Genomic DNA, 17,973 nt, shown 5'->3' with positions numbered 1-17,973 from the left:
AATGTCGAGCCATAGAAATAGAATTTGGCTGCTATATTTACAATAGAACTATATTAATCGTGACTAAGATTTTTGCACAAGAAGAGAACTAATGATCTCAACAGTAAAGTCACAAGTCATGTTTCTGTTCTGGCAGTTTGTGGGTCATCATCTAAAATGAACCATTGGAACCATTTAAAGCTGCACATCATCCTCACTATGCCTCCGTTTCCATGGTGAATGAGGTCTTACTCCTTCAGATCTTCTTAAGGCCGACTATGCCTCTGGAACACACAGACAGTATATACTTGATATTGACTTTTACATTTTAGTCATTTAGCAGACGGTCTTATCCAGAGCGACTTACAAGAAGTACATTTGTTTAAAGTAAGTGAATTAACTATACATCAGAGTCATCGTAAGCAAAACCTTCCATAAGATATATACTGACTGAATTAAAACCCATCGGAGTATCAATTGACTAAACACAGCTGGTAGTTTACTAAAGAATGATAATCCTATAGCAAACAGACATTGTTCAGTGGGAAACCTCAGTCAGTAATAACAGTCATTAATGGCCTCTCTCTCTCAGCAGACAGTGGTGTTTCTCACCTGATTCACCTGCAGAGTGTCATAGTCAGGACTCGCAGAGGACATCTGCAGGGTGGCGTAGGTGTCCCCCCCCTCCCTCTCCTTTAAAGGGTTAACAGCAACAACACATACGGTATGAGGTGAATAAAACCATAGACCAAGCCTTACTAAAACCCAGGGACAGAGAGAGACTGGAGGAACTCACCAGAAGCCTCTTAGACAACCTGGGGAGATAAAAGAACACATTTACAGCAGTGATACTGGTTTACTGGCTATTGATACATGATTCATTATGATGACCAGATTTATTACAATATTCATGCAACTTACTGTTTGAATTTGTACAAACCAACCCCGACAGTGATGATGTACAGACACACCATTGCCAGAATGACGATCATGCATGCGATCAAAGGTTTGTTGTTTACAAAGATGCTGTTGGGGGGATCTGGGAAAAGAGCTATTCATAACATGGTCATTATTATTACAGCCAGAATGGAGCAAAGAACATGAATGCAGATGGTTTGTTATCATTGGGTACTTACAGAGCATGTCGATTGTATAGATTGTTGAGTTCTCAGTTCCATGGTCATTTCTGGCCTGACAGTAAAACTGGTTGTAGTCTGCAGACACCTGGGTAGTTAGCCTCTCTCCAGACCCCACTGATGTCACCTGATCTCCATTGCCTCTGTACCAGGTGTAGTTCTCCACTGCTGGGTTGGCATCGCTGCTGCAGGTCAGAGTCACAGAGCTGCCCTCTACCACCGGACCAGAGGGACTGACTGACACTGAGGTGTTCCTGGGGGAGTCTGGGAAAAGAGGATGAGTAGATTCAGGCTATTCATAACATGGTCATTATTATTACAGCCAGAATGGAGCAAAGAACATGAATGCAGATGGGATAAAATACTAATCTTGCCCTGTGAATGTTTGGGTTAGTTTTCACTCTAGCAGTTAACTTACATGTTACATTAAGCTTAGCAGTTGTTGACTGGTTCACTCCCTGCACATTCTTCGCTTCACAATAATACTCTCCGCTATCATCAACAGCAGCCTTATGAAAGGTGAGATTCTGTCCAGACCCCACCATCGTCTCCTCTCTCCCATTGACTCTGTACCAGGTGTAGTTCTCCACTGCTGGGTTGGCATCGCTGCTGCAGGTCAGAGTCACAGAGCTGCCCTCTACCACCGGACCAGAGGGACTGACTGACACTGAGGTGTTCCTGGGGGGAACTGAGAGAAAGAACCCAGACAATGTCTTAACAACCTGTTATATTAATGAACAACTACCATCACCCCACTGATGTTTAAATGAGGTCAAAACAAGGTCAAATTGATCTTACATGAAACAGTGAGTGTTAGACTTGTTTCAGATGACAAGTCACTGTTGCCATCTTGGCGTTGGTAGAGAGCCGTGCAGGAGATATTCTGTCCATTATGGAGGGGTGAAGCAGCGAAGGTCAGAGTTACGTTTTCAGTTGTGTCCCTTTTCTGGTTTTGTTTCTCCCCACTGTCACCAGGTCTGGGGGTCCATGTGAGAGTTGGGGGGAGAGAGGGACAGGGGGCTGCAGCAGAGCAGGTCAGACTCACTGAGGCCCCCTCCATCACCTCCACAGTAGCTGGGGTAAGAGTGGGTTTGGGTGGAGAGGCTGATATACAGTAGAGAGAGACAAGGGGTCTGGTTCTTGTTAAAGCAGTAGAATAACTCACACAGCTCTCATAGCATTACATTGATGTCTATGGATGGCTCTGCATGTGAACACTACACAGTCTAATATGATAAGTGTCTCACCTGTGGCTGTTATTTTGACAGCCTCCTGAAAATTCCACTTTAGAACATTATCACAGTCTATTCTGAAGTAGTAGTCATCGTTGAGATCAGTAGGAAAGTTATTCAGGATGGTGGTACAATCTTTCTTCGTTAAGTTCCCAGTAAGACGTCCTGTAAGCGTGCCTGTGCTAGGGGAACTGGAATCAAACACAACTGGCCCATCTCTTTTACCTTTCCTCCATATCCCTTTGCATGCGTTTGTTAGGTGTGGGTTAAAATCAAAAATCTTATCAGTACTACCCAGCTGAAATGAGCATGGTATGACCACACAGGATCCACTCAGAGCCTCTACACTCCCAGGAGTGACGACTTTCCAGACTTGGCAAAGAACACCTAGAACACACAACCCAACTCTGTGAGGAGGTGGAGGTCACTGATAGGCTGGCAAACAAGCAGTGGAGAGAGGTAGCATAACAGGATATAGATATGGTTGAAAAATACCCAACAATGTCTGAATGTCTGATCATATTTAATCATTATGTGTTTCTGTTCACATCTACTTTCTGTTTTGGTGAATGTTCTTATTTTCTATGTAATGTTACAAATCATGGTTGGAATATAAAGGATGTGTCCATGAGGAGAACTAGTACACATGAATGACTTCTATGGCACTGAGAGAAGACACAATATTAGCACACCCAGCCTCTCTCCCCATAGCCACATGTTAACACTAGAGTGTCCCACCTTGCAGCAGACAGCCAATGAGGAGCAGTCCCTGAGCCCCAGCCATGTCTCTGTGTCAGGGGGCAGCAGAGCAGCTCAGTCACCTGTGACTCTGGAGATTGGGGGCATTTCAGAACAAGTGGATGAAACAGTTATTACCTGTTATGACATTAACAAATTAAGTTTGTACCAAGGTTTGTTTCGTTGGCAACATCCACTGGGTGATGTTCTACATGAGTGCCTCCTGTAACTGATAATAGTGCTGGAGCATCTGCATGTCCGAGCTGCAGGTCCCTCTGTGGATTCATCTGGTTCTCCTCTAAACACTAGAGGGCGCCATTTGATAATGAAAGAGACTCTGAAAATCTCCTCTGTACTTCAACAGCCTGCCTCCCTCCCCCCTCCAGCCCCGACTGGTCACACAAAGGTGTCAATCTCTCATTTGAGTTTCGGAAAAGTTCTCAATAATACCATATGAACACAGTAAATACAATTTAAATGCATTTATATTTTGTCAACTGTGAGATTTCTATCTATATTTTGACTTAATGGAGTATTCTCCTGGTGAAGGTGATGCAGGAGGACACTACTACTCTCAGATGTGATCCAGTTTGGCTTCATATCAGAGAAGGACACCAAAACAGGCATATTCCAGCAGACAGAAATGAAGCTTGAAATGAAGTAATTTAAATGGATGGTAAATTTAATCTAATTGTGGGATAAGATGTGCAATGAAAAGTTTTAAAATGGTTGAAACCCTGTCTTTGTGAATAATTTGAAGCCTGTTCAAGATCTACTCGGCTGGATTTCATGGGATGAGACAAATATTCACTGTGATCCATAACTTTTACATTTTAAAAATGTATTAAACCCTGGCTGCTTTTTTGCTCATTTGGTGAAAAGTCCCGCCCCTTTTTCTCACCCTCCACCCAGTATAAACTCTACATTTCAAAACCACTACAATTTTCAATATTTAACTAAAACAACTATTTAATTTCAACTGAACATAAACCTCAAAGTCCATCCACTTGATATACTTGTCAGTACATATTAAAGGAGCCTCTTCACAGTATCTGAAGAAGTTTATTCACAAAACATAAACGTACAGCCCTTACTGGAGTAAAACTATTTTGTTTGATACTAAACCTCCATAACACAAATTATTTCAATTAAATCTTGATAACACAATCATGAATTAATAATTGAATATATCACATGGTACACAATTTTTGTAACAAAAGGTCATGTAATACATTTGCAATAAAGAGAAACAAAACATTATAATGTTGCCATTAAGTAGCTTACCTTTATGACTGAATTGTATGCTGTATGCTGCAGAAGGATGATAGAAGAAGTGTGTTGTATTTCCTTCCAACTGCTGTGTATCTGACTGGCTGTGTCTTTGAAAATGAGGAACTTCTGTCTTAATTCAACATGACCATGATCCTGTACAGATATCAAATGTGGAACACACTATGTGTGTGATCACTGTTCTTCATTGTCCGTGCTGTTGACCCCATTATGAATGTATGATGTCATGTTAATGATTATCTGTTATCCAAATCCTGAGACCTTACAGTACAGAAGCCAGTGTTTCTAACCAGGATGTAATACTGTACTACAGTACATCTGAACATGGTAGTGATTCTGTTAGACCTCAGCTATTGATAGATATCAAGAGAGGTTGACAGTTGTATAAACAGTAAGAATAGCCAATATAATAATATAATAATATATATTACACTTGGTGACACAAACCACCACCTCACATCCCAGTTTCACAACGCTGGATGATGGAATGGTGAAATAACAGAAGAGGAGACTGAGACATCTTAATGGCAATAACCACAACACGCTGTAGGGGGCAGTATGTCAACATGCCTTGTTAATGTGGAGCACAACTGTCAACATACAAACATCTGGCTTTAGGCTCCTCCTGGCGGTGTCAACCTTGGCCTTTATGACAGGAAAGGTAGCGCTCGGGCAGGGCTGACCTTCACCCTGTTGGACACCGGGATCAGAGCTCACCTCCAGGGATCGTCTAGAAACCGGCCCATGTCTGTCTTAGACTCTGTCTTAGGTCCTCTGAGGCTCAGTGGGTAGAGGCGGAGCTTACAGCACTTAGGTTGTGGGTTCAATCCCCGCATGTACTGAAAAATGCACTCACTGCAAAGTACACTCACCTAACACTTTATTAGGAACACCTATGTACGTGGGGAATGTTGTCTTGGCACACTGTGGGCCGGTTAATACCAATAAATCATCGCTTGAATGCCACAGCCTATTGGAGCATTGTTGCTAACCATGTGCATCCCTTCATAGCCACAATTTACCCATCCTCTAATGGCTACTTCCAGCATGATAATGCACCATGTCACAAAGCAAAAGTCGTCTCAAACTGGTTTCATAAACATGACAATGAGTTCAGTGTTCTTCAGTGTCCTTCCCAGTCACCGGATCTGAATCCAATAGAACACCTTTGGGATGTGGTAGAACGGGAGATTCATAGCTTTAAAGTGGACCTGAAAAATCAGCAGGAATTGCACGATGCAATCATGTCATCATGGATCAGTATCTCAAAGTAATGTTTCCAGCATCTTTTGGAATCCATGCCATGAATAATTGAGGCTGTTTTGAGAGCAAAGGGAGGCCCTACCCAGTATTAGTATAGTGTTCTTAATAAAGTGCTCGCTGAGTGTATACATATGAATACTGAAAACAACATGGATTCTAACATGTATTATGTCAACTGTACAGAAACAGATCCGTTTAAATATCATTTATAACAGAACAATGCATTACATAACAGCTACACATTGAACATTGTCAAAGCTTTAAATGACCTTTCAGTGACCCATCAGTGAATTGTTCAATATGTTCTGCCTGATCTGAGAGGGTTTACCCAAGTATAATCTGACAGATTCAATGACTCAGTGTCAGATATAGTTTGAATCATGTTAACGTGTCACACAACATTTATTTAGCTCTTATAAATATGTTGAAAATGTAGAGCCGTAGAAATAGAATCATGTTGCTACGTTTACAGTAAGAGTATTTATCGGGTGCTATATTTGGGTGCTACATTTACAGTCGAACTATATTCGTTACCAAGATGTTTGCACAGAAAGAGAACAAATGATCTCAACAGTAAAGTCACAAGTCGTGTTTCTGTTCTGGCAGTTTGTATGTCGTCATCTAAAATATCAAATTTAAAACGGTTAGATCCGGTAGCAAGCGAAAATCTTTATTCGTGTCACTTGGGTCCGTCGGCAGGCCATGCCACTGGGAAAAGAGCAACTTGGCGAATCGCCAAAACACCGGACCCAACCCCAGCCACTGGTGGCGCAGTCTTCAAGTGACCAACCAGTCACGCACTGTGCTGGCAACGTTCCTCTGCCAGTTCCGAGGCCGCCCTGAGGTTGAACCCCTCGCTGACGTGATGTACTTTGGTAACGGCGCAGTTGGAGTTAGTGAGTCCCCCCGCGTCACAGTTTGTCCAGACGCATCAGTATCGCTTCCCCCTTCGGACCTCCAGACCCACGCTTCGGATGGACGCTCGATGGACGTCCAGAACGGGTCAAAAGATGACTCCAAAACGCACAGGAGGCGGCAAGTGTTTTGGTTTCGGTGTGTAATGGTAGATATTACAGTATATTCAGTGTATGCAAAATATTCATGATAACAATGTTCTTTGATGATATGATTTATGACAATGAGCAATGACTTTCAATAATTCTTCCTGTCACTCTCATTGCTCACGTTATTATACTGAATGTGTAATCATCACTTTCACATAACAACACTGTAAACCATTGCATCACTGCATTTTTGTACTTAAAAATAACTATGGATGGTTACAAGGAACAACATAGCCACAGCTAGATAGTTATAATATGCAGAAAGTTTATTTCATATAATAGAAATAAGAGTAAGAAAAATATAAGTAAAAAAGAAAAAAAAGGGGGGGGGTAGGGGTGTGTGGTGGATGATCAGTAAGGGGGGGGTTTCAGGTGGGTGGATGGGGTACTAGGGTTGTGTATGTGTGTGTGTGTGTGTGTGTGTGTGTGTTTTTTTTTTTGTGGGGGTGAAGTGTGTAAGGTGGTGTGTGTGTGTGTGGGGGTGAAGTGTGTAAGGTGGGTGTGTGTGTGTGTGGGGGTGAAGTGTGTAAGGTGGGTGTGTGTGTGTGTGGGAGTGAAGTGTGTAAGGTGGGTGTGTGTGTGTGTGGGGGTGAAGTGTGTAAGGTGAGTGAGGTACTGGGGGGGGGGGGGGTGCTGCTGTGTAAAGTGTGTGGGATTGTTTTGTAGTTGTGTTGTGTTGTGTTGTGTTGTAGTTGTGTTGTGTTGTGTTGTGTGGGCGAGTCCTTGTCTGGTGGTCCAGGGGCTTAGTAAGAAGCTCTGCGCTTCTTCTTACAGCAAAACAAGCCGCAAAGACAACAGCCGCAGAATCTTGCAAGGCAGCACTTCTTTTTCTTGTGACCCTTAATGCCCTCTTGGTTAAGGTCCTCCTTCACCACGGGGACCTCAGCCTTCTCCCCATGTTGATAGGCCACGGAATCCAAGAGGCTCTCCATGACCTAATAACATAATCATATAAGATGTTTTAAGAAACACTTAGACACAAAACTTGACAATAATTGTCATTAAGCTACTGTGTACATGTATTATTTGTAATTGCATTGTGTAACTAGCCTATTATGGGCTAAAAGAGATCCTAATAGACAAACAAAAAAACAAACCTTGACCTCCTCGGTCATGGCGGTGGGGGAGCATGTGCTCATGCTCACCATGGGGACCTCGGCCAACTTCTCCTCATTCATCACCTTATCCACCAGGCTCACAAAGACCTCCTTAGCTGCCTGTTGGAGCTCAGCCCGAGTCTCAACCTTGTTTGCTGCGCCATTCACCAGGCCGTCCAAGACTGCCTTGATGTCTACTGTTGATGAGGAGGGGGAAGGGGTCTTTGGCTCCACCAGCGGGACCTCTGCCTTGATCACTACCTCATCTAGCAAATGATTCAGGACGTCTTTGACCTCCTCTTCCATCACTGGGACCTCAGCCTTCTTCCTCTCTTGATTCCTCAATCCATCCACCAGGCTCTCCATGAACTGCCTCACTGCCTGTGAAAGCTCTACCTGGGCTTTCTCCTGAGAGGTCTCCTCCTCCTGCTGGAATCTGAACGTTTCCACTCTGTCGGGATTCATCAGGGCTTTCTTCAAGGCATTGGAGAGGATCCATGCCTTCATGTGCTTCTCTGTTATGTTGGGAGGCACAGCCCCATCCTCCTGGAGAGTCAGGAACTCCCTGATGAACTGTTTCTGTAAAAGATAGGCCCAATAAGCATTAACAGATAGCTGCTAAGCTAAGCCATTAGATTTGATTGAACACATAGGTCCATGGAATATGGCTGGTTACTTTCACAGCACTACAGCATGTCAATATCAGTGGAGGTAATCGTTCAAACAAGAGAGTTCCAAAATTACCTGCTCATCAAAGTAGGACTGCAGCCAATATTTAGCATGAATGGTGCTGGATTCCATGTTTACTTCAAGGAAACCTGGGACCACAAACAGTACATTAGGGCCTTCAGGTTATAAAACGTGTGGATTAAAACATGTTTTTGCAACAATCTTTGATAATGAGTTGTAGGGTAAAGGATAGTAGAGGCTGTAAGACTTGTCTGACTATAAAGAGACACACTTTCTAGAAATCACAATTTCTTGAAATCCATAATATTTCAATTTACATTTTCAGACAATAATAAAGTACAGTAAAAGTATTGCATTGCTAATACATTTTACATTAATGAAAAAGGCTTTATACCAAGTACTCTGACCAACAATTCAAGGCAGTGAGTGACCTGTTCATACATCTAACTTGCCATTGCCATTTTTAAAACGTATAACTTCATTAAGTAAGTAAACACATACCTTTCCAGGATCTTTGACCAATATTATTGATATCAAAACTATAAAACCGACCATCAAAAGGACAGAGCTACTGTATGGAAATTGTATTGTATTGTAATGACCTCTGAGATTGATATTTGACTATAGAATGAGAAGGGTTGACTATAGAATGAGAATTTTCAATAAATTCCATGAAATCTATTTCTATGTGACGTTTTACATTGGTACGTCACAACTAGATGTGCGAATGTACAGTACGGATCTGAACTCGCTATGCAAAATAATAATAATAATAATAATAATAATAATAATAATAATAATAATAATAATAATAATAATAATAATAATAATGTACATTTATGAAGCGCTTTTCATGATACAAAAATAATCTGAAAGTCCATAAAATAAAAGATAAAAGGCGTGTAGCTACTATGTAGGTGTACATATACAGTAGTTAAAGTTAACAGATAATGAACATTAAAACACATCCTCGGTTCGTGATTGAAAGCCACTGAACAATTTCCATTACATTTATTTTTTTCTAAAGATCTACACCTACCTCGAACTGATGGATATGCGGTAAATTAACAATGATATTCTAATGCTTTCTAAAGAATATTCTAACCTTTTGGTGATGACATCACTGATCAAAGATGTTATTGCATGAACATGAATTGAAGGCCTCACGCTGTACTACAGGATACCTTCACACACACTTTCTGACTCAGGCCAACGCACCTGTCGGCCGTGGCCGTCCCTCTGGACCCATTCCAATCTCCCTTCTTTCGTTTGTCATTTAACATTCGATGTAAGAGGTCGGCCTACACTTAACATTTAGGCCTAAATATGTTTATCAGGCTGTCATTTTAGGCAAAACATTTTAACCCACATTTGTTTTTATTCACAGCGACAGTATTTATTAAAAACAAGCAAAGTAAAATTGGATCAAAGTCGCCCCGTCTTTACCTTAATATTTCTAATAGACGCAGTGAGAAATAATTCAATAGGAGTTTTGAATACTGCGTCTAGCGTTTCCATGATATGCAATGCATTTTCAGACTGGTGTTCTCAAAACCACTGTTAAATTTAAGCTACAATATAAGTCATGCTGTAGAGTAACATGTACCATACCGTTTGCGGATCTTTCACCACGGTGACTGATATCAAAATGATACAACCGAGCATCAAAGAAGGATAGTTATGTAAATTGTATGTAGTGTGTATGTCTATCAGTGGTTTGGACTGGATGACAAACTAAAGCAGCGCTCAGACAGGATCATTCCGCATCGTGATGTCACAGCTAGAGGGCGCTCGTTACCTAGAAACCAGGTCCGCTTGAGGAGCGCAGCGGTGCTCCAGACTGACCTGGAATCAGGCTTCCTTTCATCACAGCATCTGAATGACAAATTATTGTTCATAAAGAAAAAACATCTAAAAGAAAATAAACATTAACACACAATTTAAGTAATGGACTTCAACACTTTATTTCAATTTAGGTCATGAAGCCTATTCCAAGAATGAAAGTCTCAAAGCATGGAAACCGCTGGGTTCGGGCTGTAATATATATACAACTCTAATACAGACAAGATGTTCGAAGATTCAGGAAGCAATTACAATTTTAACGGATCTCAAATCACATATAATATGCCAGCCAGTTACCTGGTACAACAGTCAAAGAAGGCCACAGACAATTAGACATTTGCAGGAAGATTATTCATCACAATGTTCTGTGTGACTGTTGAGGAGAGCAGCGGAGGAAGATTGTTTTTCTAACTAGAGAAATGTTTCAGTAACGGAACTGCCGTTGAAATGTTTTTTGAACGCTTCTACTTGAATAGATCGTTTTCTGAAATGATAGCGGTGTCCCTTGTGAATTAACTTAACTGTCTTCTTTTATATGATGGTTTGGCAAAAACAACATTTCACTGAGATGCACTTTTAGGAGCCCTTAACTGTCCCCACGAGGGGACATCTGAAGTGGAGTCTGGAGTCGTGGGTTTGGTGAGAACTGTGAGTGATGCTGTCCAGCGACCAGGATGTGCAAATGATGCCGAACGTGTCCACTTCGAAACGGTTTTGGCCAGCAAAGGGAACCACAACTGAACGTCTGACTCCTGCAACAGCCTGAGCCTCTGGGCAACTAGTTCAGTGGAGTGAGTAGAGAGTTGGTTAGTTGAGTGGTTGAGAGTGGTAGAGTTGGTTGGTTAAACGGATCAGAGTTTTTGGAGTTACAAAAAGTGTAAAAAGCTCAATAGGTATCAGAAAGCTTTTCATCAGGGTTGATGAAGATTTTCTGGGCAGTTTAAAGAAAGAGAGATAGGTTGGTTAGGTTGGTTGTTAGGTAGGTTGATTGGATGGATGAATGGATAGATGAAAGAGGATGGATAGATGAAAGAGGATGGATAGATGAGAGAGGATGGATAGATGAGAGAGGATGGATAGATGAAAGAGGATGGATAGATGAGAGAGGATGGATAGATGAAAGAGGATGGATAGATGAGAGAGGATGGATAGATGAGAGGATGGATAGATGAAAGGATGGATAGATGAGAGAGGATGGATAGATGAGAGGATGGATAGATGAGAGAGGATGGATAGATGAGAGGATGGATAGATGAGGGAGGATGGATAGATGAGAGGATGGATAGATGAAAGAGGATGGATAGATGAGAGGATGGATAGATGAGAGGATGGATAGATGAGAGGATGGATAGATGAGAGAGGATGGATAGATGAGAGAGGATGGATAGATGAAAGAGGATGGATAGATGAGAGGATGGATAGATGAAAGAGGATGGATAGATGAGAGGATGGATAGATGAGGGAGGATGGATAGATGAGAGGATGGATAGATGAAAGAGGATGGATAGATGAGAGAGGATGGATAGATGAGAGAGGATGGATAGATGAGAGGATGGATAGATGAGAGGATGGATAGATGAGAGGATGGATAGATGAGGGAGGATGGATAGATGAGGGAGGATGGATAGATGAGAGGATGGATAGATGAGAGGATGGATAGATGAGAGGATGGATAGATGAGGGAGGATGGATAGATGAGGGAGGATGGATAGATGAGAGGATGGATAGATGAGGGAGGATGGATAGATGAGAGAGGATGGATAGATGAGAGAGAGGATGGATAGATGAGAGAGGATGGATAGATGAGGGAGGATGGATAGATGAGAGAGGATGGATAGATGAGAGAGGATGGATAGATGAGAGAGGATGGATAGATGAGAGAGGATGGATAGATGAGAGAGAGGATGGATAGATGAGAGGATGGATAGATGAGGGAGGATGGATAGATGAGAGGATGGATAGATGAGAGAGGATGGATAGATGAAAGAGGATGGATAGATGAGGGAGGATGGATAGATGAGAGGATGGATAGATGAGAGAGGATGGATAGATGAGAGGATGGATAGATGAGGGAGGATGGATAGATGAGGGAGGATGGATAGATGAGGGAGGGGAGGTATAGAAAGATCAAAACAATTAAGAGGTTAATTCAAAGTCAATTGAAAAATAAAGACTTTATAAATCACACAAGGTCATTGTTGGTACATGGTTGGTGCTTGTTCTGTAGGTGGGACAGATGATAGAGAGGCCTAAGGAAAGGGCTTATTGCTCACTAGTGGTGGTAACCCACAACCATTCAGCTACCACTAGAACATACGCTTTTATCACGACCTTATCCTGTAATAAAACACACTGGCTGAACAGTTTTCTCTACTTCATACAGGTGTTGAGCAGTTATTTATATTCATGTCTTTAACAGCAATAAAAGCGTTGAGCAGTTATTTTTTACTTAATGTAATGAAATAATCTGACAGACAAACAGGTGTTCCATATATGAAAGTAAACAATCCTTGAAAAGTATTCAGGAGGACAGAATGGAAGACAAACCCCCCCCAAAAAATTGCGTCTTTATTGTTAAAAAACCATGTCCTTCATCAGGGTTGTCTTGAATGGATGAAATGTGTCCATCTCAACAGTTCCCATACACGTCGTCGTAATTCTACAGGAGATGAATAACCAGATGAAACAACAGGAGAGCTAGGACATTTATGTACATTAGGATGTTTCGGAGGGTAAGCTTGCAAACTCAATGATCATGCTTTGTGACATCACCGACAACCCCCCCTACCCCCACCACCACCACCACCACCCCCTACCCCCAGCAGCCACCACCACCAACCCCCCTACTCCCACCCCCACCACCACCACCACCACCCCCTACCCCCAGTAGCCACCACCACCAACCCCCCTACCCCACCACCACCACCCCCTACCCCCAGTAGCCACCACCACCAACCCCCCCTACCCCCACCACCACCACCACCAGCCACCACCACCACCACCACCCCCTACTCCCACCCCCACCACCACCACCACCACCCCCTACCCCCAGCAGCCACCACCACCAACCCCCCCTACCCCCACCACCACCACCACCACCCCCTACCCCCAGCAGCCACCACCACCAACCCCCCCTACCCCCACCACCACCACCACCAACCCCCCTACCCCACCACCAACATCTCTACTCACCTCAGTATGGGCTCTCATTGCTGCACCACACAGGGGGAAAACAATATCAAATATCAATCAACATCATACATGCAAATATATACAGCCAAATGCCACCCTTCCTTATTTTGGTGTGTGTGTGTGTGTGTGTGTGTGTGTGTGTGTGTGTGTGTGTGTGTGTGTGTGTGTGTGTGCCGTAGATTGAAAACCCATCTCTTCAAGCTACATCTTAACAGTCCCTCCTAAAGACCGCTTCACCCTCACTACCCCCCCTATACTAACCCTAACCCCGAGAGCTCTTCTCCCCTGCTACCCCCTGTATCCCCCCTTCTCTCCTGCTAATAAAATATACTTATTAAAAAAATTAGCCTACTGGCATTACGACTGCCAATGGCCCCTGGTCGGAGCATTGATTACTTTGTCTTATGATGACTGTTGGACAGATGATTCACTTACTTAAACAAATGTATTGTTGTACGTCGCTTTAGATAAAGGCGTCTGCTAAATGCCATAAATGTAAATGTGTGTGTGTGTGTGTGTGTGTGTGTGTGTGTGTGTGTGTGTGTGTGTGTGTGTGGTATAGGTACTGTGTGACTCACTTCTTAGGGGAGGTTTGGAGGTGTTCTGACTGTCACAGCTCACGGTGTTGTTGTGGGCTCTGAAGGGGAACAACAGGATCACAATCACTACGGTTCTGACCCGGCGGTGGTTCTGAACCCATGGCTCAGTGGATCACTACGGTTCTGACCCGGCAGTGGTTCTGAACCCTGGCTCAGTGGATCACTACGGTTCTGACCCGGCGGTGGTTCTGAACCATGGCTCAGTGGATCACTACGGTTCTGACCCGGCGGTGGTTCTGAACCCTGGCTCAGTGGACCAGCAGCAGTACCTGGAATGTTGCTGACAGTTCCCTCAGACGGGCTGGCAGACACAGATTTACAGTACTCAGCTCTCAACTGCTAGTTTTGACAGAGGCAGTCCTCCAAGGAGGAATTAAAGGAGTACTTTACTCAACATGTATTTCAAGTATATTTATCATCTGTCCATCATAATTATGCTCCCAAAATATTATTATTTGTGCATACAGGGCTAGTGCCCCTGATCTGTATTATATCTGAGGAGGGTTAGCTAGCAGGCTAGTGCCCCTGATCTGTATTATATCTGAGGAGGGTTAGCTAGCAGGCTAGTGCCCCTGATCTGTATTATATCTGAGGAGGGTTAGCTAGCAGGCTAGTGCCCCTGATCTGTATTATATCTGAGGAGGGTTAGCTAGCAGGCTAGTGCCACTGGTGCTGCTGAGTGATGTGAGACACTTACATGAAAGCAACACTCAGGTCTGCAGCACGTCCCTGCTGTCTTCTGATAGGAGGAGAGAGATACAACATGTCATCACTATCATTACTGCTGTCTTCTGATAGGAGGAGAGAGATACAACATGTCATCACTATCATTACTGCTGTCTTCTGATAGGAGGAGAGAGATGATGAGAGTTTAGAAGAGAGTGGAACGATAGAAGGGCAGGGAAATACTGTACAACAGAAGAGGCTGGTGGAGGTAGAAATCGGAGGACGGGCACGTGTTTCATTCCATTCCTTATTCCATTCCATCCATTACAATGAGCCTGTCCTCTGATTTCTACGTCCACCAGCCTCCCCTGCTGTAGAAGTCTAGAGAGATAGTAGCATGAGGTTGAACAGTAAGTTACCTTGAGAATCTGCTCCAGATTGACCTCCTGTAGACATGACGCAACATGAACATGTTAAATGCACCAAACATACTGTATCTGACCCATCAATTCACATTCACACTGGCTGCACGTATTCACTTCTTACCAGGGGAGGCTGGTGAAGGTAGAAAGCGGAGGACGGGCTCATTGTAATGCATGGAACGGGATGAGGAATGGTATCAAACACTCATTCCATTCCCTGCATTACAATGAGCCCGTCCTCGGATGTCTACCTCCACCAACCTCCCCTGGATGTCTACCTCCACCAACCTCCCCTGAATGTCTACCTCCACCAGCCTCCCCTGGATGTCTACCTCCACCAGCCTCCCCTGGATGTCTACCTCCACCAACCTCCCCTGGATGTCTACCTCCACCAACCTCCCCTGGATGTCTACCTCCACCAACCTCCCCTGGATGTCTACCTCCACCAGCCTCCCCTGGATGTCTACCACCACCAGCCTCCCCTGGATGTCTACCTCCACCAGCCTCCCCTGGATGTCTACCTCCACCAGCCTCCCCTGGATGTCTACCTCCACCAGCCTCCCCTGGATGTCTACCTCCACCAACCTCCCCTGGATGTCTACCTCCACCAGCCTCCCCTGGATGTCTACCTCCACCAGCCTCCCCTGGATGTCTACCTCCACCAGCCTCCCCTGGATGTCTACCTCCACCAGCCTCCCCTGGATCTCTACCTCCACCAGCCTCCCCTGCTTCTTACATTGGTCATTAAACGAATGGAAGTTGCTATGGTAACGCTTGTGTAGTACAGAGTGTACAAGAAAACACGGTGGGGGCGCCTAGTGCCTTAGCACACTAATGCGCTTACCACGTAATCGCAAGGTTCCTGGTTTGATTCCGACCCTCGACCTGTCCTGCATGTCACCCCTCCTCTCTCTACTGTCTCTACCCCAATAAACCGGAAATGCCCATAAAACATATTTTTAAAAAAGAAAACACGGTGGTCAAACAGTGTGTTTACATCAGGTATTTGGTCACGTGAATATATTCAGCAGAGTTAACTTGTAGCTTAAAAGGAGAATTTTTGAAATGTTTCATTATTTAAAAAAAAAAAAATCTCGAATTCCTAGAGCAGGATGGTCCTCCCCCTGTGAGAAACCTTCCCTGTGTGACATGTTCTTGCCTTTTCTCTGGTCGCTCTGGTGCTCTCTCATTGTCACGATGACTCCTGTCAAAGACACACAACTTTATTTATAACCTGTACATTTACAACATGTCTGACAAGACCTTAGCCTCCCTCTGAGAAAGAGAGTAATCACCTGGTATCAATGTTCCCAATACTGAACCAGCTAGCACGCCCATCAACTGGTCCCCTTTGGCCATACACGTAGATATCAGTCATACAGTGCGCAAAAGCTCTGGTGTTGACAAGATTTTGCAACAGTGGAGGCTGGTAGAGGTAGAAATCGGAGGACGGGCTCATTGTAATGCAAGCAATGGAATGAGGTATGGTATGGTGTTTTGATACCATTCCTCATTCCATTCCATGCATTACAATGAGCCCGTCCTCTGATTTCTACCTCCACGAGCCTCCCCTGCTTTGCAAGATATACTGCAGATGAAAACTTTACTTCAAAGCAGTCTGTAATCTTTGTACCCAATTCACCCAAATATTTGCATTTTTTACCTAGAGAATCTGTTCCACATTGATCTCCTGTGAGGGAAAAACAAATCATCAATAATCAATCAATGTGCCATTCTCCAGGAATATGTAGGTGAAAGAGAGGAGAGGAGGGGTCCGAGGTGACCTGTCTCCTCCTGCATACCTCTTCTCTGGTCGCTGAGGTCTCTCCAAGTCACCTGGGCGCCTCCTAGAGGGTTGGACAAGGAATTACAACACACAGTTAATGATGGGTGTGGAAAATAATTGTAAGCAAGAAGACAAACACCAACATTAGAGAGTGAACTAGATTTGTCTGAAAGATCTAAATGTATGAATGGATAATTGGGGTTTGGGATCAGAACAAATAATACAAAACTGTAGCAAACACACCTGGATAACCTATCCCAGACTGATCTCCTAGCAAAGAGAAGGAAACACAAATCAAATCAAATCCAATTGTATTCGTCACGTACATCACATACAGCCGTAACTGACATAGTCAACTGCTTTGGGATCTTTCTCCTCGCTCAACAACAGTCAACAGTCAACAATCAGTAATACAATATGATATAATATATTATACACACACATAACCTTTCATATAGACATTGTAGAAATAATATGGAAAATAAAAGCAGAGGTGATTGTATTCTAGAGGCTTTTCACACTCCTACCTTTTCTCAGGACGGGGTGGCCTCTCAGAGTCGTTGTAGCGCCCCCTGTGGGTTCAAACAGAGTGCTGCATTAGAATGCAAGTGATTGGTCCAGAGTGCTTTAAGACGCACAACCACACGCACCCACCCACACACACACACACACACACACACACACACACACACACACACGCACACACATACACATACACACACACACTCGCACCCACACACACACACACACACACACACAAGACAAAAGACAAAGACTGTTTATTGGTCATGCAGTCAATTCTCGACCCCCCCCCCCGAGACAACACACACACACTGCACACCCCCCCTGGACATGCACACACACACACGCACGCACGCACACACACACACACACACACACACACACACACACACGCACACGCACACGCACACACACACACCTTTTTCTCCAGAGGATCACTCCAACCACGACTACGA

The 17,973-nt window shown here is 43.8% G+C and overlaps 2 protein-coding genes across 2 annotated transcripts in view; both read right to left on the bottom strand.

Moving 5' to 3' along the window:
* Window positions 1–785: 785 nt before the first annotated feature.
* On the bottom strand, window positions 786–2,583 carry LOC310810690 (B-cell receptor CD22-like; the record flags this gene model as incomplete). The annotated part of the gene is made up of 5 exons (XM_083678537.1): window positions 786–794; window positions 1,243–1,379; window positions 1,534–1,803; window positions 1,914–2,092; window positions 2,573–2,583. The coding sequence occupies 5 exons, from the start codon at window positions 2,581–2,583 to the stop codon at window positions 786–788; spliced, it is 606 nt and encodes a 201-aa protein (XP_083534663.1).
* A 7,887-nt stretch (window positions 2,584–10,470) lies between these two features.
* LOC310810689 (uncharacterized protein) overlaps window positions 10,471–17,973 on the bottom strand; it is a 12,723-nt gene continuing 5,220 nt past the window's right edge. Inside the window, exons 8-19 of the mRNA XM_083678536.1 lie at window positions 17,937–17,973; window positions 17,524–17,568; window positions 17,240–17,266; window positions 17,013–17,057; window positions 16,874–16,900; window positions 16,506–16,559; window positions 16,370–16,414; window positions 15,208–15,234; window positions 14,820–14,861; window positions 14,102–14,160; window positions 13,524–13,543; window positions 10,471–11,109 (exon numbers count right to left, since the gene is read on the bottom strand). The exon at window positions 17,937–17,973 is cut by the window's right edge and continues 78 nt beyond it. Of these exons, the coding sequence (XP_083534662.1) occupies window positions 10,918–11,109; window positions 13,524–13,543; window positions 14,102–14,160; window positions 14,820–14,861; window positions 15,208–15,234; window positions 16,370–16,414; window positions 16,506–16,559; window positions 16,874–16,900; window positions 17,013–17,057; window positions 17,240–17,266; window positions 17,524–17,568; window positions 17,937–17,973 (620 nt within the window). The 3' untranslated portion in view covers window positions 10,471–10,917. The remainder of the gene's footprint in view (window positions 11,110–13,523; window positions 13,544–14,101; window positions 14,161–14,819; window positions 14,862–15,207; window positions 15,235–16,369; window positions 16,415–16,505; window positions 16,560–16,873; window positions 16,901–17,012; window positions 17,058–17,239; window positions 17,267–17,523; window positions 17,569–17,936) is intronic.

The sequence above is a fragment of the Argentina silus genome (assembly GCF_951799395.1).
Source record: "Argentina silus genome assembly, chromosome: 10".
Classification (NCBI taxonomy): domain Eukaryota; kingdom Metazoa; phylum Chordata; class Actinopteri; order Argentiniformes; family Argentinidae; genus Argentina; species Argentina silus.
Note: the sequence above shows the minus strand (reverse complement) of the source record. Positions and strands in the feature narration are given on the sequence as shown.